At 40.6% G+C, this 25,135-nt stretch overlaps 4 protein-coding genes across 6 annotated transcripts in view; 2 read left to right on the top strand and 2 right to left on the bottom strand.

Moving 5' to 3' along the window:
• Positions 1–149: 149 nt before the first annotated feature.
• On the top strand, positions 150–11,503 carry eif2ak1 (eukaryotic translation initiation factor 2-alpha kinase 1). 2 transcript variants are annotated; one of them, XM_084938086.1, is made up of 15 exons: positions 150–569; positions 2,484–2,651; positions 2,776–2,912; positions 3,071–3,105; positions 3,195–3,294; positions 3,443–3,523; positions 3,614–3,707; positions 3,805–3,853; positions 6,079–6,460; positions 6,915–7,023; positions 7,181–7,287; positions 10,368–10,482; positions 10,573–10,652; positions 10,827–11,060; positions 11,220–11,503. In XM_084938086.1, the coding sequence occupies exons 1-15, from the start codon at positions 401–403 to the stop codon at positions 11,343–11,345; spliced, it is 1,986 nt and encodes a 661-aa protein (XP_084794212.1). In that variant the 5' UTR covers positions 150–400; the 3' UTR covers positions 11,346–11,503. The 2 variants fall into 2 exon arrangements, with proteins under 2 accessions (XP_084794212.1, XP_084794211.1); XM_084938085.1 differs by having other exon boundaries at positions 3,192–3,294.
• On the bottom strand, positions 7,281–10,368 carry LOC146381904 (ankyrin repeat domain-containing protein 61-like). The gene is made up of 5 exons (XM_084938087.1): positions 9,366–10,368; positions 9,081–9,175; positions 8,735–8,906; positions 8,360–8,560; positions 7,281–8,019 (listed from the first exon to the last, which is right to left on the bottom strand). Exons 1-5 carry the CDS (start codon positions 9,546–9,548, stop codon positions 7,414–7,416), a joined length of 1,257 nt encoding a protein of 418 aa, XP_084794213.1. The 5' UTR covers positions 9,549–10,368; the 3' UTR covers positions 7,281–7,413.
• A 539-nt stretch (positions 11,504–12,042) lies between the features above and the next one.
• On the top strand, positions 12,043–21,467 carry usp42 (ubiquitin specific peptidase 42). Of its 2 annotated transcripts, none has more exons than XM_084938082.1 (18): positions 12,043–12,150; positions 13,388–13,637; positions 14,219–14,425; positions 14,528–14,638; positions 14,873–14,972; positions 15,954–16,021; positions 16,121–16,191; positions 16,283–16,365; positions 16,479–16,590; positions 16,707–16,847; positions 17,082–17,182; positions 17,366–17,531; positions 17,630–18,313; positions 18,421–18,500; positions 18,662–19,726; positions 19,974–20,281; positions 20,374–20,427; positions 20,513–21,467. In XM_084938082.1, exons 2-17 carry the CDS (start codon positions 13,397–13,399, stop codon positions 20,421–20,423), a joined length of 3,588 nt encoding a protein of 1,195 aa, XP_084794208.1. In that variant the 5' UTR covers positions 12,043–12,150; positions 13,388–13,396; the 3' UTR covers positions 20,424–20,427; positions 20,513–21,467. The 2 variants fall into 2 exon arrangements, with proteins under 2 accessions (XP_084794208.1, XP_084794209.1); XM_084938083.1 differs by lacking the exon at positions 12,043–12,150 and adding an exon at positions 12,366–12,605.
• Positions 21,468–22,075: 608 nt separating this feature from the next.
• LOC146381901 (cytohesin-3-like) overlaps positions 22,076–25,135 on the bottom strand; it is a 30,355-nt gene continuing 27,295 nt past the window's right edge. The window contains exon 13 of the mRNA XM_084938088.1: positions 22,076–23,418. Within this exon, the coding sequence (XP_084794214.1) occupies positions 23,346–23,418 (73 nt within the window). The 3' untranslated portion in view covers positions 22,076–23,345. The remainder of the gene's footprint in view (positions 23,419–25,135) is intronic.

Here is a 25,135-nt window from a genome sequence, read left to right as displayed (position 1 = left end):
TGTCTTGACTTTTTAGTTTCATATTTTTCAAATGCGCTTATGTTAATTTTACTTTAAGTTTTTTTTATTTTATTTTATGTATTTATTTTTTAGAAAAACATAGATTAAATAGAATAAATAAGTTAACCTTTTGGCTTTATACGCATATTGTCAGACGGTCCCTGTAAGGCTGGGGAACGCAAAACATGGCTGTCCATTAACATGGTGAACCTTATGGCATTTTTCATACAGCTTTTCGGACTTTTCTGCCGTTGTACATTTTCACAAACTGGGATTTAACGTAGAGTTTGACTCATCTCATTGCAGACATGGGACAGCTTTTTTATTTTTATTTTTTATCGGGCAGCGTGGTGAATTAAGCGTTTTATTTTGTCATGTCATCGTTATTTCCCGTACTAAAATGTACAGCTCACCGTCCGACAACGGACTCGTGCAGTCGGAGGAATGTTCTGGCAGCAGCGGCCTTTTGCTTCGGCATAACCGTAAACCCAGCCGGAGGCAGGAGGCAGACAGTATCGTTAGCCTGCTAAACTTGGCGACTGAAGAGGACGACGAAGTCCAGTTTGACAGTAAGCAGATTTTCGTTGCTGTGTTTTACAACTGCTAAACTCAAAGGTTTTGTTTACACCGGTGTCAACCAAACGTCCGTGACGGTTGTCCACATTGATTGAGTGAAATGTGAGTTTTGGAGTTGTCGAAAGTCCACACCTGCATTTTTACTTATGTAATATAGCAGGGGCGTAGCTAAGAAGTTAGAGTCCGTGTGACAAGCCATCCTCTGAGAGACCGTTTATTTTAACTGCATGAACAATTTTAAGGATCAGCTTTAGTCTTCAGCCTCAGCCTCCAGTCATGATATCGTGCACAGTACCCTCCAATAAGTATTAATTGAATATGGTGCTTGCAAGCATATTCAATCTTTTCACCTTTGCAAAACCCATTTGAGCTGGGTATGCATTAAAATGTTAACTTAAAAAGCAATCTCATTAGTTGGATGACGTATTGTAGTATCCATTGTTTGAGTTTCCTTTTACTTGAAGCAATCAAAGTAGCATGAATTAGTACAGACATTAAAAAAATAATACAAACGCTCCCTTTATTGTGGATAGCTGGTACCCAGATCCACTTATACTTAAGTATAGTGGCAGCTGTCCTGCCATAGAGTGAAATGAATTCTGTTAAATGCTACCATTTACCTCAGTGATTGTATTAGATTTAGGATTTGAAATAAACTTCAGTGAATGTGGCCAAAAGAAGAAGCTACCTTAGCTTTATAACTTTTGCTGATTTTGACTGCATGTAAGCTTTCTCTACTTTTGCTGTCTTCATCCTGCACTCTCTCCTTCTCACCCTCTCTATCCTCCTCTCTCAGGCTTTGTGCTGTCACCAAAATGTAAATGTGACAGTGAAACAGAATGTACAACAACAACAACAATAAAAGCAGGATTTACATAATTTTATGATAGTATTCTAATTGAATATAGGCTTCCACTGCCCGTTGATAGCTAACATCCTTGTGGCTTGCTCTGGAGTGCTGTTGTACTGTAAACAAATAATGAAGCCCAATTCGAGCAGAATGGGAATAAAATAAACTACACCGGCTCCTTGGCTGGCATAAAGCGATATGGCAGTAGACTTATGGAAAGCTAATAATCTTTAGCGCTCTAGCCTACATCAGCTAAGGTCTGTGATGCTATTTAGAGAATTTGGTGATGAAAATTAGGGGTGCTTGTCCCCCCACCAGAAAGGCTCCAAACCCTTTGAAATACACTCGTATATATTTGTGTATTTGAGGTCTCATTTATGTTTTGGGTTTTGAGGTATGTGCGGCTGAAATGCATGACTGAATTAAAGCAACCATACCTATTTATGCATGGCCTATCCCTTTAGTTCTTAGTGTCACAGAGAGAAATAATAGTCTTTACATGTGAATTTACTCCATAGAGCCTTCAAATAAAGTGAGTCACAAAGAGGCAGGTCTAGCCTGACCTCCTTCCTTTACAGGATGTAAAATACACCTGGTTAATGTTTGCTTCACATGTCAGGCCCTCCCTGTTTACGAATTCTGCAATATTATAAAATGAGAGTGACGACGGAGACCATGCAAAGACCCCTACATGCACATCTTCTCCTAAGCTCAGTCATTTTGTGCAATAGGTGGAGGAGGGCCTGTGTCCACTGGATATGGCAGATAAGCGTTACTGTTGTGCACACCCCCTTATGCATAAACAAGATGAGCAAATTTTTTCTTGAAGTTGGATCATTAGTGTAGCTCTGAGGCCTTAATATTGCACCAAAAGGATTTTCACACAGAAGAATGGATATAGGAGAAAGAAACATTGTAGAAATGATAGCAAAAGTTATTGAAGAAGGTAAGTGTCAGAAATCTACTGTGAACTTTACAGAACAGTCAGCTGCTTTCACAAGTGCTTATTTGATCTCATTTTCAGTGTTTTTCTTTCTTTCTTTTGTCCTATGTTTAGCTTCAGACACAGACGATAACCGTGAAGTGTTGATGGCTGGTAGGCATTACCCGTCAATCCAAGAGTTTGCCTCAGCCATCCCCAACCACCTTCTCCTCGGGTCTTTGCTCGAGCACCTGTGCTTTGTTTACGAGAGCAATCCAGCTCGCTCACGCATGCTGTTTAAAGGTAGCCATCGAGATCCTATATTAAGAACTGACATTTAGTTAGAAGAGAAATCCAAATACAGTTCATGTTTAGCATTTGGTTCACGTGTCGCATAGGTTTAAGTATTTTATTGCTCCTCTCACAGTCATAGGTCAGCGTTTAGCTGCCATGAATCTCCTTTCACCTCTGGCAATAAGTGATGAATTCAGCACCGTCAGACTCCAGCATAACCGGGCCTTCACTGAGCTGCTTAATGCTGCCAGCTCCTCACTCTACCCTCAGGTAAGTGGATCTGTTGCCAGCACCTACACTGCGTGCTTGGAGTCAGTATGTTAGTTTTAATCAACATTTTTGAGCAAATTCTGTACTTTGATAAACCTTCTTTGCCGCCTGCTGTTTCAAAGAGTGATCATTGTGATTATCCTCGCCTTGGTTTGCAGGGCCTCGGAACAAACGCACACAATCCTTCTCTAAGGTAAATTGTATTTGGATTTTTTTCTGATGCATGTGTTCAAAAGCATATTTCAGTGCATTTTTAAGGAAGCCTGTTTGTGCCTTAAGCAGACCTAAGGAGGGACTGTTTCAAGCGCAGACATCACGGTATCTCAGTGAGTTTGAAGAAATCTGTAGACTTGGGAAAGGATCATACGGAAACGTATTTAAGGTATATATAATTTTTGCGACATTCTTTAAGAAACTCTTCTAAACTTTTCATTTTTCCTCACAATTTCATTGTACATGTACAATGACAAGAAAGGTCTATTCTATTCTAAAACTGGATTTGAGTTAAATCATTGTGTTATCGTCGATAGGTTATGAACAAATTGGATGGACAGTATTATGCAATGAAGAAAATTCTCATCAAAAAAGTTTCAAAGGAAGACTGTATGAAGGTAAGCCTTCTGAGTTGTGCTCATTAGAACACTTATGTAACTTAAATAGAGATATGAAGTACCTGCTTTAACTTGTTTTGCTTGCTGTAGGTCCTTAGGGAGGTCAAAATGTTGTCCAGCTTGCAGCATGTAAATGTTGTGGGCTATCACACCGCGTGGATGGAACATGTCCAGCCTGCAGCATGTGAGTATTTCAACTCTGTCCTGCACATGTTTGCTTGGAAGAAATGCATGATGGGACCGCTGATGGAGACTTTGTGTGTAAACTGTCTTTGTTGCAGATCCTGAGTCAAACTTGCCTGCACTAGAATCTGCTGGACAACAGGACAGGTAGGCAGTGTGATTATTATCTGTTTTTTTGTGATTTATTAGGTTGTTGATAATTACAGTGTTACTATTATTCTCATTTATGGGCTCAAATTTTTGTTTTGAGGGTGTGCTAGAATAGATTTGCAGGCGTTAATCTTCAGATGGTACACAGATACAGCATTACTTCTCACCTTATGTGTGCAATGCTGTTTGTTTGCTCCCTTCCTGAATCCCTAATGTGTTCCGACTGGTCAGTTGGCACGATATTTCCACAGTATAACGGTTTAAAGTTTTCCTAACAACAAAGGATTCCTGGTTTTATCCTGGGAGGAGACACAAATGCCATGGGCGGGTGTGCTAAATTAGATGCTGAGCTACCCATTGTAACCCTTTAGGGACTAGCCAAAAGTAACTTTTTGTCAGTGTTTACTAAAAAGACAACAATTTAAAATAAGCAGAAAGGTTTCCTCTTGCTTCTAATGTCCTCTTTTATACAGTTTTTTAAAAACCTAACAAAACAAAAAAACAGCACTTATGTAATCTTTAGCTGATTATATTAATAGTTCTTTTTTCAGACCACATTACTGTTATATTAAGGGTTTTAGTTATGAGCAGCAAATTGGCACATGATTTGGAACATGGCTTCTGGTTTAAATTTGTCTCAGTGAGCCGAGTTTGTTTGACTGTTTCATTTTTGTTATGTTGTCTGAACAGAAACAGAAAAATCTACCTGTATAAATGAGAACAGATTTATTGGGAATATTGCTTGACTAAAATTTAGTTAGTGTGAACAAAGGCATATGGGAGAGAAGCAAACATAATGTTAACCATATTACTGTCACACTTTCCTCCTGTTGTTGGAACGTTGACTCAGGTGCTTAAAGTAGCTACCAAGTAGGCATCTTGCCAATGTGTTACATAGTAGCATAGGTAACAGAAGAAAAGACTGGATTACAAACCAGATATTTGAAGCAGTTCAGTAGCATTGTTTTGTGTGCGAGTAAATAACTCCATTTGTGGCCTATGTAAATGTTTTACAAGTATAGGCTATACAAATTATGAACGGCATTATTAAACTCCCTGGGAAAATGTCATTTTTTTCATTATTTCACAAGTGTTGTTAAACAGAGAAATTGTCCCACCATGGTGTCTCTCTCTGTGGGGATTGTGTTCTTTATAATGTGTGCCTCTCCCTTCTTTCTTGAAACATAATCAGCATCTCTGAGGTTGTCCTTAGCATACTTCAGTCTGACTTGAAGGTGTCTCTAATGCAGAAGTTGAGTTTTTCTTGGGCTGCAACCTCACAGTCCATTCCTGTGTATGGCTCTATTGGATTACTTCTTCAAGTCTACCATTCCCGACGTGGCTAAGTCATTCATTGGTGTCTTGGCAGTTGTTTTGGGGTCTTTAGACACGTCTCCCTCTAGTTTTCTTTCCACAGTCTTTGAGATCTTTCACTTTCTACCTCTACCAGGCTCGTTCTTTACTGTGTGACTCTCCTTATATTTCTTGGTGATGCTTTTCACTCCAGTTCTTGACGCTTGAAAATGCTGTGATAATTTTGTATATCCATCTCCTTATTGGTAAGCATCAACAATTCTTTTCTCAAGTCTAAACTGATTTTATTTGTCTTTGGCATAATGCTTTCTCATGTGACAGCTAAAACTCTTGCTGAAGTTTTAACTGTGTAAATTAGAAGATAACCCTTAGATTTAACTTGATTTTACAAGCTTTGAGTATTACAGAGTTACATCATTGCACAGCAATGGTTTGTGCTATTGCTCAATAAAAAGGTCAGTTTTTCAGGAGTCTGATAATGTTGTTTTCTTTTTCTTTTTTTTCTGAAAGAAATCTGGATTTTTGTAAATGGTTTTCTTGGGAACACATACATTATGTATGTTTATCCTAGAAACCCTATGTTGATTTCTTTATGTACTAGGTTTCTGACTTGTTGTGTTTAAAAGCATTTGGGAAAATTTTGACAAAACTAATAATTTTCTCCTGATTTTGTAAAATTACCTTGAAGTGGAACACTTTGGATGAATTGCTGACTTCAATTCAGAGCACAAGTAACATTATTCTTGATTATGTGTAGAAATACCATTAAAGGTGGGCTATTTATTGCAGGTCTTGGCATAAAGTCTGTGTGACTAGTGAATGACTAGATATCTCGAGGCATGTACAGGCAGCACTAGTAATTAGTTTGTGAACTTGCACCAAGTCTGTCTCGACTCTTTCATTTACAGCCTTGATGAAAGTGGGGAGAAGAACAGCAGCAGTTCCTCTATAGTTTTTCAGAGCCACAGTCAAACACCCGCAGAGACTGCTTCAAGTGCCAAAGTACCTCAGAGAGACACGCAGCCTATAAAAGCCTTAGTTCCCACCCAGGAGGGACAGGTGGTGTGTCCCAAGACGATGCGTCGCATCCCAGAGAACTATGTCCCTTGCGTTTTTCTGGGACAGCAAGGTCCCATTAAGGCCTCCAAGTGTACTGCCATGGGTTGGGACGCTTCAGCAGTTTTGGATGAGGAGTCCAGTAGGAGTAGCATGGAACTAAACAACAACTCCTGCATTGACAAGGAGTGTCATCAGTGGACTGAGAAGCGTCCAACGAGGCCTTCTAAAGAGGTAGGTGATTTAAAAAAAAAAAAAAAAAAAAAAAACCAAACTTTCTTGGATTTAAAAAAGCTAATTAAACTAATTTCAGATACTGAGGTAAGTGTATGTAGGAGTCATAAGTTCAGGCTTCAGACTGATCTAAATTATAATATTTATAATTATTTTATTTTTATAATTTTTCACAGTTTTCACACGGATGTCAGTGAGATTGAATATCAGTAATATGATCATCTCCAGCACACTGCTCTCGAACAGTGCATTCCAATCAGAGAATAAACTGAAAGGGTATACCTAGTTTAAGATAATTTTATATAGGCTTGCAAAGCAACGCTAGTAAAGCCCATAAATTATAATAAATAATAGACATGAAGGTGGAAATGAGCAATAGGAGTTTTTTCTTTTTCTTTATTGCAAAAAAAAGAAAAGCAGAGGATGTAACTTTTCTGTTATGGCATATCTGCAGGTGCACTTCCACCTGATGCTTTATATCCAGATGCAACTATGTGAGCGCTCCCTAAAAGACTGGATCTCTGAGAGGAACGCCAAGCCCAAAGAGGAACAAATCTCAAGATGTAATTGCTCAGTTATACATCCATGTTTATTTCAGATTACTTACAGCCCAGAGCTTCATGTTGCTTATAATATATGCAGATAATATTTTTAGGGGTATTCTGAGATAGAAAATCTTTTTGGGGGAGGGGAATAAATAGATGTATTTTCTGTTTTCAGGTCCTTATGCCTGTGTTGATACTGAACACACGCTCAGACTGCTAAGACACATACTTGAAGGTGTGGAGTACATTCACTCCAATGGAATCATGCACAGGGACCTGAAGGTATGATTTCTCTTTTCTTTCTTTCATCCACTCCTCTGTTATTTTAAGGTTAGTCAGCGGTTTGATGCAAACGTTTAAAGTCAGGTGGAGTTTGAACTGGTGTCAGGTTGGAGTAATATGAAATTATTATTTTACATATTCCTGTTCACTGTCTGTCACAAAGGAGATGTTGTGTACATTCTCCCAATGGTTGAAGATAAATTCGTACAGCTTGTCAGGAAGGATTTTCCTCATTTCTTCTCTCTTGCCTCTGACGTGTGTTAGATAAATGTCACTCTTACAAATATCCTGAAGTCTCCTTGGCTGTCGAGTTAGGTTCATAAGGTAGTCTCTCTGTTTAAAGAAACATGGTTTTGTCAAGGTTAAGGGCAGGTGGCCTTTTTGGTTGTAGACAGTAAGCGGTGAGGTCAGGCTGAGGAGCTTCACTAGCAGAGAAACATTTCTCACATTAGGCATGTTGTTCAGGAAAAGGTACAGACAGTTCTCCCCTGCTTCGCTTAGCTTATAGATGCTAGCTCCGTAGCTCAGCAGCAGGTCTACGAGCTCCTCATTTCCCATGCTACATGCCTCGTGTAAAGGTGTCATGCCAGCGTTGTTCACTGCATTGGGCTCCGCGCCTTGTTCAAGCAGCTCAGTGATGCTGCTAATGGCGTCTTCTGGGGTTTTAGTGGTCTTTGTAGCCATTGCCACAGCAGCGAGGTGTAGAGGGGTGTTCCCAGTGTGCTGCACTCCCTATTAAAAAGAATAATACAGACTTGTTGAAGGACACAAGATATTTTAACAGTGTTGAGAGCAGAAAGGTTAAAGGAAAACTGAATCACATGCTGCCATTGTGCATCTTTACAAACTTGATCCATGCTTTTGGATGGGAAGGGGCTTTTTATAACCACAGCATATATAATTGAGTGAGTATGTAATTAAGATTGTAAGTAAATATTTAATTAATGATAAGTTGGTGTTGACAGTTATAATTCACTTTTCCTATGTCTTATTATCCATAAAGCACAGTTGATTAAAAACAAACAAACAAACAAACATAATACTGAATATCAAATTCTCAAACAATACAAACCATGTTAACATTTGCGCCATGCCTGAGCAGACTGGCAATAATATTCTTATGCAGTATCCCAGCAGCCATATGCAGAGGTGCCATCCCACTGCCATCCACAGCATTAACATCAGCACCATAGCACGCCAGCATTTGGACAGCAGATAGTGCTCTGTAGCGTACTGATATGTGAAGAGCTGTCTGGTGGCCTTTTCTCTCCACCTACAGATGAACCACAATTTAACCAGTATTTATCTTAAAGCAGAATTTACTTCCACAGACTTATTACAGTATGCTGACTTTGACGTTGTTGGTAGCCCTTTTGCATGTTGAACATCAAAGTTAGGAGATTGTAAGAAGCAGCTAGACATCTATTTGCCTACATGGAAAACTCACCTTAGCATTGATGTTTACACCATGGTCACAGAGGAGCCTTAAACAGGCCTCTGCCTTTGTACACACACCAATCACTTTAGTCTGGAACTTGGAATCTGGTTTTTGGGACGTATTCAGGATGCTTGGCCAACCAATTATCACCAAGTGCAGCGGGGTTCGACCAAGCATATCTCTGTGACAGAGGTAAAGGTGAAGACATGGAGAACAGAAGACTTTTAACAGAAAGTACATTATTTTTCTTGTTCTCAACCCCCTATAAAATAATTGTATGATGATCAAATGCTTCAGGAAGTATTAGGTGATTCTACCTGAGTTAGATGTCAGGTTTTAGTGCTTACATCCATACCTCAATTCAGTGTCTGCTCCTGCAGACAGAAGACTCTGCATGCTTTGGATTTTTCTGTAAGAGGCAGCCAGGTGAAGGGGAAGAATAGCAAAGCCCTACCGGGAAAAACGAGTGAAGAAGAAATGGAATAATCATAAATTTAAGTTTCTTGTTTGCCTATAAACAGTTGACATTTATTTGCTATCAAAGTTGTTTTCTTTCTTTGTTTCTGTGAAGTGAGACTTTCTTGCAAGCATATAAAGATCCTTGCAGTATTTTATAAGATGGTAGCATTGTTGCATTTACCTTGCAGAAGGCTTCTTTATATACTTTGCCTTGTGGCTCAATGAGGAAATTGCTCCCATGTTTCTCAATCAAGTCTTCAATGCGTTGCAAGTCCTCTTCCATGACTGCTGTGTAATATTCATTGCTGTGAATTTTGCTAATGCTACCTCTCTTATCCAAACACTCCTTGTGCTCCTCCAGCATGGTCAGGTGCTGCAAATTCACTGATGTTTTTCATAGAAAGACATCAGGAAGCAATACTTTGCGGAAGGGAAGTCGAAAGCTACTTCTGTTTTCTGTGGTTGGTGTTTTTCTAACTTTGATGTGCAGCCTTCCTGTCTGAACTGATAACTTGTTGCTGCACTCGGGGCCAATTTTGGGGGCTTGCTGCATCCGTTCCTGCAACTAACTGTGTTTGCATCACATAGTTACCTTTTATTTACCTGTACTTAAAGTTAAATCTTGATGACTGTGGGGGGATGAAATTGAACAACAATTGACCATGTTTGGTTACCTTCAATTTTATTTTCATATTTTTACTTTCTCATTTTATTTTTCCATTTTAAGTTATCTTTAGCTAGACTGAGCAAGTGCCCCAGTTGTCTAGCAATCTCATAAATCAGTAAGTTCAGGGAAATAAATGGGGAGAAAATGTAGGTGAAGTCACTACAAATAACGTAAATAAAAAATGAATACAATTGAAAAGTAATGGAAAAAACAAAATACAGTATAAATAGTCCCATTATTAAAAATATGCTTTCTATTGCATTTAATTGCTTATTTATATATTCTTTTTGTTCCCTGGGACAGACTGGATTTATTATTCAATGTATTTTCCCATCAGAGCCTTTATGTGGAAAAAAATTTAAGAAAAAATATTGCACATTTTATGTAAAGTTAGATTCTCTCAAATCATAAGAATGTTTAGTTTTTGTCTTTATTGTATTGCAGATTTCACATAAAAGAATCTGTGTCCTTAGTGACATATGGAACTTAATTATAACCTTTTTTTTCTCCCCACAGCCAAGGAACATTTTTCTTCACGGCCATGATTGTCATGTTCGGATTGGGGACTTTGGTTTGGCCTGCAGGGACATCATAGCGGATGGACTCAAAAGCAACACTTCTCCTTACAGCGGTAAGAGTTTACCCACATAACATGGCATGTTTCAGAACCACCAGTAGATGGCAGCGTTTGATATTTAATGACATTGCTGGTGTTTTCAAGATTGCAGCCATACTTCAGGTGTTGGCACATTTGTGTATGCTGCACCAGAACAACTGAAGGGCTCCAATTATAATTCAAAGGTAATGGACCGCCTTACTTATTAATAATTCATGTTTTCTTTTCATGTAAAAATCATTCTGAAGTGTTAGCAGTTTATGATTAGAAATGGTAACATTTTATTAGAATTAATTATTTTTTTCTGTTGTCTTTTAACAACTGTGCTGAACATGAATCTTCGTTTGCTGCTCACTCAGTCTGACATGTACAGCATCGGAGTGCTGGCTCTCGAGCTATTCCAGCCTTTTGGTACCGAAATGGAGCGGGTCCGGACGCTTGGGGACCTGAGGGAAGGGAAAATCCCTGACTCGTTCTGCCACAGATGGCCAGTTCTGACAAAATACATCATGAATCTCACAGATAAAGAACCCAGTGTTCGTCCCACAGCCAGCCAGCTTCTACAGAGTGAACTCTTCTGCAGTAAAGACAAGGTATGGTGTAATTAAAAGACTATTTCTTTCTTTACTTAAGGAAACAAAGTAAATAAAAGTTACTCATGTAAAGAGTGGATTATGTTTTACTGTTTGAAGTTGAGGTTTTTGTTTTCATAATAATTCCAATCCAGTTTTAAGAATATTCCTCACCCTCAGGTGATCCACGGTTTGCAGAGGAGGGTTGAAGAGCAGGAAGAAGAGATCATGCAGCTGAGGAGACGGATCACTCAGCTCCAGACTTCACAACTCACAGTTAATTTCTCCGAGCTGGAAAACACCTGAGCCTTTGAAAAAAAAAAAGTTGCTAGCTTAGTGCAAATTAGTGTGTTTGTATGTTTGAATATTTAAGTGTGTCTCATGCATGTGGATTGCAAATACTTTTCTTCATTCAGCAGTTTAATAAAAATTATTTCTAATATATTCGGCAGAGTTTCTGCAAAGCACCGTGTCACTTAAAATCATTTGAGGTATTTCTTTAAAATCTATGATTTATATTATGAGTTTGACAAGTCGATGTTTAAGCAGAACTGAGCAGCAGAATAGTTTATCCTGAGAGTTCAAGGTGCAGTCTTTACTGTTTGACACAATAAGTCCTGTCATTCTTTCTTTTTTCTGAAAACATAGGCACTTATTGTATTTACATGATGAGGGGTTTCTATATTTCCTGCATATATGTTTGAGATTTGTTTAAAATGAGATACAGGGGGTGCGCTCTGTTATGTTTCAATAGCTTTCAAACGTTAAAATGCTGGGAGCACCCAATAATATAGGGAAAATAGCATTTCTACATTTGTTTTGTTTTAGTAAAATAATTAAATCTGGATCACTTCTATAATCACGATATAGCTATAGAGCTCATACTGTGGGGTGGTACACCATGTACACAAAGTTTAGAGGTATGTACATGCGCCGGATATTCACTAGGAACGTTTGACGATTTTAGGAACCTATCAGAGGCCTTGCTTCATCCCAGGTACCCGGATGTACCCGTGGGGCAATTAGCTACGTCATTGTTCACCGCCGGACACCCGCTAGAAATAAGGAATGGATTTACAACCTCTACTAACGCGATCATAACAGGTTACAGGTGAGTGTTGTATTGCCTTTACGATCAAGTGCCACTTTAACTGTGCGCCCGTAATATTTTGGTAGGCGTGAGCCGCTGAGATTTGTTGTAGTAAGCTTACACCGGTTCTCTATGTCGTGTCGGAGAGAGCAGCGCAGTGATCATACACAAGCGCCGGCGTCGAGCCCCTCCTTTCTCCTCTAGCTAGACGCCCCGTTGCCCAGGCACACATTTTTAAATAAAATAAATGTCCCCGCACAGCCAGGAAACTACCCGTCAGCTTGCTGGTCCGTAACTACGCTTCTCTGCGCCATGTCAGCCAGCGTCCATAGTCTTGTGCTAGCTAGCAAGTAGGCAAGCTAGCTAGCCGCACAAAATGCTAGCACAGTTCGATAGCTACGTTGCATTCGGCGTTTCTATGGTTTTTGCATCTTCTTTAAGTGCGCGTCATTCCATCTCGGAATTCGACAAGACTGGTAAGCTCTCAACTTGCTCTCCGTCTGATATGATCAGGGTTTTTTGTGTGTTTTCTTGAGGTTTTGCGACGCTGCGTGTTAAAGGCCTAGCAGCCGTCATTTAGCCAATGTGAGCCACTCTGTAAGAGCAGGTGGGAGGGAACAGCTGCTTCTGTTGTAAACGTGCTTCCGACTTGGAAATTTCCTCGGTCGTGTGGGTTATCTGGCATTTCCCCTCTTAAGTTTTCTAAACACTAATTTTTGTCGATATTTTAAGTTTGTTAGTTGGACAGAGTTAAATTAGATGTCGAAAGTTACTCTTGTCTCCTGGTGTTTATTTAAAAGGAATCTGACAAGATGATTCAAATAAAAGCAAAGGGTCAAAAACAAATATTTGGCCCTCACTTATGCTAGTCTGTTTTTGAATGTAAACAAATCATCCAATCTAACACAATTTCTGATACTTGTTTACTGAAAGTTTAGGCGATGGTATGAGGGCAGTGTTTAATATAGCGTTATTTAACTATAAGCTATAAGAGACTTAGAGCTTTTTATTGTCATTGTGCAGTTTCTTGCACAGCGAAATTGGGTATAATCTGTTAATGTGGCTTTTGTATTTAGTTGTTGTCCAAACTCACTGTACTGCTACCTAACCAGTGTAGGATTGATGTAGTATTTAAGTTTTCTTTCCCTTTCCCTTTTTCCAAAATAACAATGAGAAAATTCAAACCTAGCAACGACTTTTTTTTTTTTTTTGTTTTGTTTTCAGTTCATAAAGGTATGTGTCTTTGTTCCTAATGCAGCTATGAACAATGACCATAGTTGACGGATCTTCAGAAAAGTCTGACCACGAGTCAGCCGGATGTAACCGATCCTCCTTCACCAGTGGAGACGTGGGAATGGACGGCAGTTGTTCCAGCAGCTGGGCAGTGGGCCCCACTGTACCCACTGACTCTCCAAGGCTCAAGGCTCCAGTAGGCTGCCTGGCCCCCACTCCTGGAGCTGCTGTGTACAACAGTACACCCTCCTCTGTGGACCGGCCCAAGGACCAAGGTCAGAGCAAAGCCTGGTTTTTTTCAAAATGTCTTTTTAAGCTGTTTGAAGATTTTTATTGACAGACAGAATAGTTTTCCAACCTGTTTTAGCAAATATGGAACCACACTTTTTAGCCATTATTTACCCATATTTGTCAGAATTGGTTTTAGTAACATACAGCTAATCTTTTGCTTCTGCTTTCACACAAGTTTGACAACTGCTTTTGTGGGTGTTGTGTTGCTGCTTCCCTTCTCCGTTCATTCATCCAGTTATGTAATGCATCCAGCTTTGCATGATCAGTCACTTCAGCTCGTGATGCAATTGCTGTTTTTATATAAAGACCGGCAGCCCAACTTGTTTAGCAGAAACAAAGGAGAAGGCAAACTGTCCTGTCTCTCTTCCTGAGCCTGTTTAGGAGTTGTTCACAGTGGCCAGAATCACATTATATAACTGTTAATAGTTGTAGCTATTACTGTGATGTCCTGACATGACTTTGCCATGTGCCAGTGTGTGGTTGTATAAGTAAGGTAGCATTAAATTGTCCTTTTTAAAATGTATTGAAACAGATTTTTAGTAATAATTGTGGCTCTGTGTGTCAGTGATGAGCAGTAGCGATGGAATTGACTTGCCCCAGAAGGTGCTGTTCTCACCAGATCGGCTCAGCCTAAAGTGGGCCCAGGTTCACCGCATTGGTGCAGGCCTCCAGAACATGGGGAACACCTGCTTCCTCAACTCAGCCCTGCAGTGTCTCAGCTACACCCCTCCTTTAGCAAACTACATGCTGACGCGGGAGCACTCCAAAACATGTAAGTTTATTTCACCAACAGTGGTGTTACGCAGTCCTGCGCTGATTCTCACATTGTATCACTCCTTACTCACTCAGTATTTTGTCTCTGTCTCTGCTGCAGGTCATGAGCCAGGGTTCTGTATGATGTGTACCATGCAAAACCACATCATTCAGGTTTTTGCCAACTCTGGGAATGTCATTAAGCCCATTGGTGTACTCAATGAGCTTAAGAGTAAGTGGATGACTGTTGATGCTGTGCTCTGTGCAAAGTGTTTACCTATATTTTAATGATAGGAGGCGCTGTGTGACTGTTTACCTTTTGTAATTTTGGAGGGAAATAATCTGGAGGGATTTTGAATTCTGTTTTTAAATAAGTGTAAACTTACATTTAACTGTGGTATCCTTTACAATAATTCACCTCCTGCTTTGTTTTTTGGTTCTGTTTTTCCTCGTTCCCCTCACACAGGGATTGCAAAGCACTTCCGCTATGGAAGCCAGGAAGATGCTCATGAATTCCTGCGGTGCACAGTGGATGCTATGCAAAAGTCCTGCTTACCTGGAACCAAGTGAGTGTCATTTTACATTGCATGCATTCTAAATAAATTAAACACACAAAAATATTTTTACTTGGGCTTGACAGTGTTTGCACTTTATTATGTAGTAAGATCCATAATTAGCTACGTAGAGGTAACACCGTGACAGTAGGAGAATATGAAATAAATCCTTTATCCTGTTTTTCAGGAAGTGCAGTTTATACTAGTTCCTTTTAACTATTAATGCTTCAATTGCTGAGAGTATTTTTCAGAAATGCAGATTCCTCAGTCTCTTGCCTGACTGACACCTCAGTTTACATACTAGGCAAGCCACTTGATATAATACCTCATTATTATATCAAGTTTTTTAATGAACTTGACTGCTCCAACACAGAAAGTATTCTTACACTGGGTATGGTAGCTTGTTTTGGTAACAGGGCTTGAAAAGATCAGAAGCGGCTTAAACGTGTAGTAAAACAGGTGTCTGGGATTATGGGGGAGAGCTGCCAGACTTAGTGTCTAGTATAGATTTCTTCTGAGGCAACAGGGTAAGCAGTGTGAGCAGGAGCACTCAACCCCTCAGGTCATCTCTTATTCACCCTAATGGCATTAGTGCTATTATTGCAGCAGCAAAATTCAGAAAATCCAGGTTTTTCTATGTGTTACTATAGAGCTTCAAAGTCTATGTGCACATTTAACCAAAACTACACGTTTAACAGATGCACTGGGCTGAGTGTTGTGCTTCTTGTTAGACTCCTAAAAATAATTTATTAATTCATTTATTTTTTTAAGAACCTAAAGTGTCAATTCTCATCAAATCAATTCTTCCCGTGTAGCAGCAGATGGCCTCTTAAGTAATTAATCGTGCTCCAATTCCTCCTATTGTCTTTTCTGCTACTTGAATACTGTAAAGTGATCGTCTGGTTCCAAAATGCTAAAAAAATAAATGGTCAGTCAGTTAATTGTTGCACTGTCCTTATTAGTTAACTTTTGTGCTTTATCTTTTTATTATAGATTGGACAGGCAAACGCAGGCAACCTCTTTCATCCATCAAGTGTTTGGCGGGTACCTAAGATCCAGAGGTAAGTCACTGTTTTTTAAGGTTTGATTTATTTTTCTTTTATTTGTCTTTTTATGTCTTACAGCTTGTGTGATACTCATAGCACTGATTTCTGTTTCAGTTAAATGTTTAAACTGCAACGCTGTCTCAGATACATTTGACCCTTTTCTGGATATCACTCTGGAAATTAAGGTAATTGGACAACATTCAAAGTGACGTTGCTATTATGTATTCTCTGCATTATGGAGTGTGAGGTTTTTCCTCTCTCTCTCTGTTCATATAGACTGCTCCAAATGTCTCCAAAGCTCTGGAGCAGTTTGTCAAGCCAGAACAGCTGGATGGCGAAAATGCTTACAAATGCACCAAGTAAGTCAAAGAGATGCCAGACCATGATGAGTTTTAGTGTTTAGGTGTGATGATTTTTTTTTTTTTTTTTTTTTTTTTTTTTGGTCAACAAGCTGAATGTTTGTTTCCTTCAGGTGCAAAAAAATGGTAACGGCCTCAAAAAGATTCACAATCCATCGCAGCGCCAATGTGCTCACTATCTCACTCAAACGCTTTGCAAACTTCAGTGGAGGCAAAATCACAAAGGTAAATGGCCAATAGTGTCTGCTTAAGTCATAAAGATACCTGACATATGCTTTGTTTTATTATAAAACAGGATATTTGCATGTAATGTTTGAAATTTTTTGTTTGGTGGTCATCAGGATGTGAAGTATTTGGAGCATCTGGATCTGCGGCCCTTCATGTCTCAGTCCCACGGGGAGCCCCAGCTCTACAGGCTGTATGCTGTGCTGGTTCACTCTGGATTCAGTTGTCATGCTGGACACTATTTCTGCTATATTAAGGTACTGGCTGTGCCCGAATCTGTTTGAATGCTGCTGTTTCTTAGTACAAACAAACACACACCATAAACAACACATTTCAGCAGAAAACTGAATGCAAACAGAGAAAAATACTTTGTATGCATTGAAAGAGAAAAAAAAAAGACCCCTATATAACCATAAGATTCTTCTTTTTAGCTCAAATTCAATTCAGAAACTGAATCTGCTGTGTCACATCTCTCTCATTCTGTCTCACAGGCCAGCAATGGGCAGTGGTTTCAGATGAATGACTCGTCCGTGTCAGTCAGTGACATTAGAGCCGTCCTCAACCAGCAGGCCTATGTCCTCTTCTACATCAAGTGAGTAAACATCGGTATTTTTAAACATTCTAGGCTTATTCCTTCAGTAGAACTTTTCCCATCATTATTTAATAATGTAGACATGTTTATTCCCACTTTTCTTGTAGAAAACGTATTATTATAACCTAATGTTATAATGTTGATGCTTTGTCATGGTTAATATTCTTTTTTCCATGTCATCAGGTGTACAGATGTGAAAAAAACTGGGGACTACAGCCACTTGAACCATAACGCTGGCATATCTGGTCAGTCATCTCCCCGGCCGGTGGTGATCCCACGCACCATCGCCACCATGCATCACAACAGTGTTGGCTTCATAGGTCCCCAGCTGCCACCACACATGAACAAGGTACTTCCTCACCTGAGGGTACTGATAATGTTGTTGTTTTTGTTAAACCCAGTGTTTCTCTTCTAAAAACCTGTTGTTGTGACTTCTTGTTCCTTCAGAGTTCTCTTCATGTTAATGGGAATGGATCTCTGAGGGACTATCCCACAAGCTCCAAGCCCAGCACCAGCGGCAGTGCGGTGGGGAAACCAAACCATGGACTGGCTTCTTCTGCTTCCTCTGCTTCCATCTCCCACTCAGTAAGCCGGCCCACAATGATTCCAGACAGCGACAAACGACAGAAGCTTTCATTTTCAATTGGGCTAAGCAAACCGAACCGCCCATCTGCTTCTTCCTCCTCTTACTGCCAGCCGTCCTCCGCCAGCAGCTCCTCCTCCTCCAGCTCTTTGTCCTCCTCACAGTCTACCTCAGACGTCCAACCAGACGTTCGTTTTATTCCGCGTCCACTAAACCAAGTCAGCGGCATGCCTTTCAGTAATGGGGATCACAACCCTGTAGGAAACGGGGCGTCCTTCCTGGTGCCGTACAGCCAAGAGTCTTCAGAGGAATCAGACCAAGAGAACTGTGGCACTCTGGATAACGGCAGTTCATCCAAGTCTCATCCTAATGAAAATAAAGACACAGGAAATGTCTTTGATAATTCTCCCAAAACCGCCAATGGGGAGTCAGGAGTGCACCATCACGGCAATGGATTAAATGGACAAACGTATGGAGACTTCAAATCCAGCCAAAATGGGCACCACAATGGTCATCACAAAGTGAATGGACACAGCGGCCCTGACAAGGTAAATCTTGTCTTTATTTTTATAATGCTTGTCTGTTTGGGTTTTTGTTTGTTTTTCTTAAAGGGACATATTATTAATATTTCTTTAATTTATTTTGGGCACATCAGATCTCTGGCAGTAATCATGGCAGTTTGACGTCTACGGCTCCTGTTGCTAATGGAATAGGCAGTGACCATAGCCAACCAAAGTAAGCCTAACACTGAACTAAAAAAAACTTATTGCTCTGCTGTCCATTTTATGCATTTAAATTTTTAAGTTTAGAGGAGTGATCTTAAAACTGTGCAGACTTTCCTCTTTGCCAGTGTGACAAAGCATTGCTCATATTGCTTTTGTATTTTATTTTTCCAGCAAAGATGCCTCATCCCAGGCCAGTTCTTCTCAGAGCATTCATCCTGCTGCTAATGAAAGCCAGGATTTCTCCACTCCTGTCACAAGGGCTAAAACTCCATCTGAACCCCTGCCTCACTGTACAGAATCCTCCGCCGTTAGCGCTTCACCCTCAGCTACTGCTACAACTACCCCTTCTGTTGCAGCTAAAGAATCTGCTTCCGCTCTTTCTTCTTCTGGGCAAGATGGCAACCCTGCAGCCTTACCCCCTCAGCCGGGCTGCTCTCAAAGCACCAGTGGGGCTTCTGCAGCTCCACAGAAAGTTAGCGTAAGCAAGGATGAAGCCAAGGATCTACCACAAGATAAATGTGCAACAACAGGGACTGAAGGACGTAAGGATACTAAGGAGCAGTATCAGTCCAAGCCTAGTTCTAGTTGCAATGAAAGACGATCTTCCCGAGACAGGGAAAGACTGTACTCTAGCTCTGGCAGAGATAGAGAAAGACACTACAGGGATAGGAGTCACGAACGAGAAAGCGACGACGATCGTCACCGGTACAGACGGGACTACAAAGACGGTCACCACCGCCAGTACAGGGATCGTTTCCCCCTTTCTGGACGTTACTACAGGGAATGGGAGGCCGATCGTCACCGGGAGCGAACCTTCCAGCACCCTCGGGAGCGTGATCGCGACAGGTGCTCTAACCATTACCATTACTACCGCTACCGGTCAAGAGAGGACATTGACCATGAGCGAAGGGGATATGGTTACTCCCACCGAGAGGAGTCTCGTGGCAGTCGGAGGTGGCTGCAGGATAGTAAAGACTCCTGGGCAATGAAGGATAAGAGTAATGGCAAAGAGAGAGAAAATTACTCCTCAAAGGAAGGAAATTTCTCACCTTCTACAGCACCAGAAACAAACAAGTTCAAGGGCTCCCCGCCACGGGCTCGCCTTTCCTCTCCAGACAAAGAGGATCAAAATCGCAAAGACAGGGACGACAGCTCTGAGGCCCGCCACACTAAAAAACACAAAAAGAGTAAGAAAAAGAAGAAATCAAAGGATAAAGACAGACACCGTGAGAGTGGGTGAGTATTGCCATCTTTCTCTCGATCCTTTAATGAAAACAGAAGGAAATGTGTTTGTTTTTAAGCTAGATTTTTTTTTGAAAATAATATGGGGTTAAAGCTCACTATCAGTATTATTATTTTCTTAAAAACTGAAAGAATTTTCATCATTTTATTGATAATGGGTCACTTTTTCTGTCTTAGGCTGGCCGTAAAGCTTGAGCTCTTGGTTTTGTTAAACAATGTGATTGGTTCTGTCATCCCGTAGAAGTTCTGACGGAGATTCAGACAGAGCTGCGGAAATGAAGAAGAAAAAGAAAAAGAAGAGACATCGGGACAGCGATCCCGAACTGCACAGCCCAGACGCAGCTCGGAGCCACAGAAACAGAAGCAGCGAGGAAAGGGAGAGCCGCAAGCGACACCACTCTGACAGAGACTTTGAACATGACAATGGCTTTCCACCGGAAAAACGTCGCTGCACAGACTACGCTGACGGCAGCGGTGGCCATCTACTACCTTCCAATCATACCACACCGGCAAACGGTTCAAGTTACGGCCATCTCAATGGACAACCAGGTATTCATTTAGTCTCCAAAATCACAGGAATGCTGAATTAAATGGTGCTGACGAGCTAGTCCAATTTTAAAGCATCAAACCCTGTTTTGTAGGTTACAGCCAAATCAGCGGCAGTGGATTTCCCAGTGACCTGAAACACTGACTCTGTGAGTGGATGTCTTTTTAAATGGTCAGCGTTGATGTAGCTACTAATACTTTCTCTTCACTAAGACCTCATCTTTGTCATTTCAGATCCATCAACCGAATTTTAACAACAGCAGAGGAATGACATCAACTTTTTTGACGTGGTGCTTCTTCATTAGGAATAATATTGTATTTTTACCTTAAGTGTTTTAAAATTTAAACTATCCCCCTTTCTTTTTTTTTTTTTTTCTTTTGTTTTCTCAAATGGGCTTATTTATTTGCCGTAATTTCTCCTAGCTATAGGTTAAAAAGAAACCTGTTGAACATTTATGATGAAGAATATTAATATATACTTGTATGAACACAAAGCCTGGAGCTTAAACATCTCAACTGCTGCTCAGTGGAACTCAGGACTTGAAAAAAAACGTGTTAACATCAATCACAGATATCCACCTGCTTCGAAGAGGAACGAAACAAAGGGAATGACGTGATGCCCGAGAGGACTGAAAGGCATCGGAAGTTTAAGATGTCACCATATCTACACAGCTGCAATGTTTTACTTTATTTCTTTCTTTGATCCCACTGGGAGCCGTGAAACTAATGGAGTTATTTGTGCAAGGGGAGGGAGGGAGGGTGGGGTGGGGGGTGATGAGTGCAGTGGTGGGAACAGAGCTTTGCTGACTGATACCTCCATGTTAACCCTGGAAAGACTTGAGAACATTTCCCAGCTTTCATTTTCATCTTCGTTCCCATTTGTGAAGCCTAAGATTCACTCTGTAATTTTAACTTTCTTCACCAGATGCAGAGGGTTTTTTTTTGTTTTTTGAAATTAGTTTTGTCATGCCGCTCTCTCCCTTTTTTTTAAAAAAACATTTGAAAAACAAAAAGAAGCACCACGCTATTGCTGTCATGGTGGTGGACCACTTTTTCCTTTTTTTTTTTTTTTTTTTTTTTTTTTTTTAAAGATACGGTTTGTCGTCTAGCGTCAAAAAATACTGTGAATTTAATTTTGAACTGTAATATCAGTTACTTTTATATGTAAAAAACAAAAAAAAAAAACAAATCCTGTATCAGGATTCTCAGATTTCTGTTTTGTGTTTTTAGAAGAACTAATTTTGAGCATATTGTCTGGACAAATTCAGTGATGAATATGATTTGGGTTGTTTTTTTGTTCTTGTTTTTTTTCCTTTTCAACTCTAGACAAAAGTTGGAAGAAAAACTGCTGTTATACCTTTAAGTTTAGCATGTACGAATTTATACATTGTATAAGGTAAACGCCTTAAAATACATTTGTTAATGTCAGAAATTGTAATTTGTTCTTGGTCTTGGACTTTGTTTACAAGCTGCATTGAAATGAATGGGAAAAAATGCTGATTGAGATGAGTTGCAGGGATTTTGCTTTTTAAAGCCCCTGTGTGCTTTTGTATGATATAGACTAGACTGTATGAGACTCTTGTTGAACAAACCTTCCACTACGGTTAAATTATAATGTAGATCCACTAACGACACTCCTATGTATTCAGGTTTTTGTTACATACACTTTTCTAGCTGTTTGGGCTCAGCTCACTCCTAATTTTCTCACAGCACTGTATCCATGTTTGAAATAACCAAAGACCTGGTAAGTTTGGTGAGTCGAGCACTGCTCGCTGAATTCACATGCACGCAAAAAGCTGTTTTCTTATCAGCATGTATTTTTTATTCAAAGTGTACATCAAAGTATTCGAGAGCCGTTTTCCCGCACAAACGCCAAACCGTGCTTAGAGCTGAAAGCTGCACCCGTGAGGAAAGTTTTGGCTTTGTGGGGCGGTTTGATCTGTCTGGGGAAAACGGTCCTCAAGATTCCAGTTAGAGCATTCACACGTATTCCAGCAAATTCCAGTATCTTATTTTGAAAGGGTTTGTCCTAATTCTCTTTCATATTACATATACTATCTGAACCTCAGTAATAACAGTGTGAGGGGAAGCTGCACAATGACCCTCTTCCACTATTGTAAACTTGTTAGCTGTCAAACTAAAAATGAAAAAAAAAAATGAACGGGTAAAGGCTACAGCCATTATGATTTCCACACTACGTGAACACAATACAGAAAAAACAAAACAGTATGTAAATTATATACTATACATGCATAATGTGAGTCGGGGGGGAGGGCTGCTTTTTTTGTGAAAAGATGAGAAAATAAATACAAAAGAAACGATCGCAGAGGTGGATCTTCACTATGTGAGTTAATATGATGCGTTACTGCTGGCAGGCTTCGTTACACGACTTGGTTTGCCTTTAAAAAGGAAATATCGTAAATGGACGTGTACAAGCCCATGTTGAGTATGTTTGCATATACAGGTACAGTCACTTAAAGGCTACATCAATCAGACCAGCTGACTGATGAGCTTGAGGCTTTCTGTAGTTGCGAATTATCTACAAAATATTGTTGGCAGTTGTCGAAGGAGGTGAAGGTAATAAAACGCTGAGACCAGACAAGTTGGTCTGAGTGGCTGGGAGCTGAACATTCAGCTTTCAAATCCTCCCAATGTGTTGCAGCACCTTATGTGTCCAGCAGGGGGTAGTCTCACATTAGGGCATGATGAAAAGACTAATGATTACAGCTATGGCTATCTCCAGTTACATGAAGTCCTCATGCTGTTCTCCATCGTCGTCTAGTGTGGTGAGAATTTACCTTCTTTTTTTATTATATTTTTTGCCTGTAGCAGACTGAATTTGAATCTTTAATTCCCAACAGCCAAGAACTGAGGTGCAGACAAATCTTCAGGCAGAAGTAGGGATGATCCACTTTAGTCCCATATGTTTTACTGCATGTCCCGCAGGGCTGACGGAGAACATATGAATCGGACGCCTTTGAGACTTAAACACACACACATACACACAAGGATTCCTCTGATGACAGAAATGCTGCTGACACTTGACGTAAGTGAGGGTGAGTCATCATCATTTCTTGTTGGCTATCCTCCTCTTCCTGGTGGCCAGCATGTCGTAGAAAGGATCCCTGCTGATGCTTGCTCTGTGGAGGACAGGAAGGAACAGATTTAACAACGACAACACCTATTTTTAATATCAGCAAAACTGCTTCTATCTAGTCTGTCTGTGTCAGCCCTCGACAGGCTGATGGTTTTTCCGGGATGTACCCTGCTTCTCACCCCATGACAGCTGTGGCAGGCTACAGCCCCTCCCGTCACCTTGAACTGGATATCTCTATCCTATCCATCCTGTTTTGTCTGTATAGTTGAAATAAATCACCCATCTACAAGTTCATCAGCACCAAAATCTGGCACTTACACCTCTGAATGCTGTTCTTCACACACTCGCTGAGCTAGAAATCTGTGCGACTGATAATTGTGTATCTTAGTTCAGTGGAAGTCAAATATTGAGTAACAGAATTTTAGGATGGAGCAGACATGCTGCAAGCTCATGAGTTTTTAAGTTGATGTGCATTTTTTCTTGTCCAATATTTCAGTGAGGTAGTTGCTAACTTTGCGTGCATTAAGCACTGCTGTGCTGTGAAGGTGAGAGACTGAACCAAAATGAGCTGCGGGCTGTAAAGTCAACGCGAGCTAAAAAAAAAGCTCCAACACTTCACGAAGCAAAGAGGAACTGTGGATTAAGTGCGAATCATGTGTGGGTTTGTCACAATGAGCATCTTTCACCTCGCACATGTGATACGGAGCTGCCATAAAATTGTAAAAATTACAACTTCAAGTTTTTCATTAACGCAGCTGCTCGTCAACCACGGCGTATTTAACTTGAACTTCTATAGCGGAGTCACAGATTGCTGATGGGAATAACGCTGAGTAATTAGCCGCTTTCCCACCACCATGACGGCTGACGTGTGCAAGTGCAGAACAGTTTCTACAACAGTAGTTTCCAGCCTTGCAGGTTGAATCAGGGTGGACAGTGTGTGTGTGTGTGTGTGTGTTTGTGTGAAATCTGCTGACCACAGGACAGTCTGCCGCCCCGGAGTGTGGTTGCGGCAGCACAGCTCTGCACCGCTGAGTCTAATGTGTAATCATTCCACTGCCAAAGTGACAGGAGGAGACTTCATGATGTGCAGCCACGACAAGCCAGCAGTCCCCCCCCCTCGATGTGAAATTTTCCAAACCAAGAAAAAGTTTTCAGTCTCTTTAACCATACCCCAGGCAATGCTCACCAAAATAAGATTCCAGTAACTCACCCTTAAACCTTCCCCACTTTCATCAAACATCTCTCCACACCAAGGGTTTTTAAATCTCATCAGGGCACGGGGGAAGATTCAGCAGTACAGTTTTTCGCCTGATATTGATCACACTGAAGCAGAGCCGATCATAACCAGCATGCTCGAAAGTTACCCAGTGGGTCCAATTTGCAGCAGCACCTCCACTCCCCTCTGTGGTTAACAAGGAAGTGTTTGGATGGGAATGCATTAAAACTGTCATTATGTTTTTAAGTGTACAGCAGTGCACCGAGTCTGAGCAGGTGTGTGTGTGTGTCCCCCCCTTTTCTTGTTGCGTGCTAATCAAAGGCAAGTGTGCTTATCCAGCAGAGCAGACATCACCTCCGAGTGTTATCTGCATGGAAGTGTGAGAAAATGAGTCACAGTTAGTCACCAGCCTGCATGTGTGTGTGTGTGTACTCAAGCCTCAAGCATAGTTATGATTAAGCTCGCAGCTCCGTGTATGTGTGTGCGCGCGTGTGTGTGTGGGCTTCTCACAGTCAAGGTCAGACATGAGAAAGTCCCACATGGG

This window comes from Perissodus microlepis, chromosome 8 (genome assembly GCF_051167445.1).
Source record: "Perissodus microlepis isolate ML-2025 ecotype Zambia chromosome 8, ASM5116744v1, whole genome shotgun sequence".
Taxonomy (NCBI): domain Eukaryota; kingdom Metazoa; phylum Chordata; class Actinopteri; order Cichliformes; family Cichlidae; genus Perissodus; species Perissodus microlepis.
This window is presented reverse-complemented; position numbering and strand designations above follow the sequence as displayed.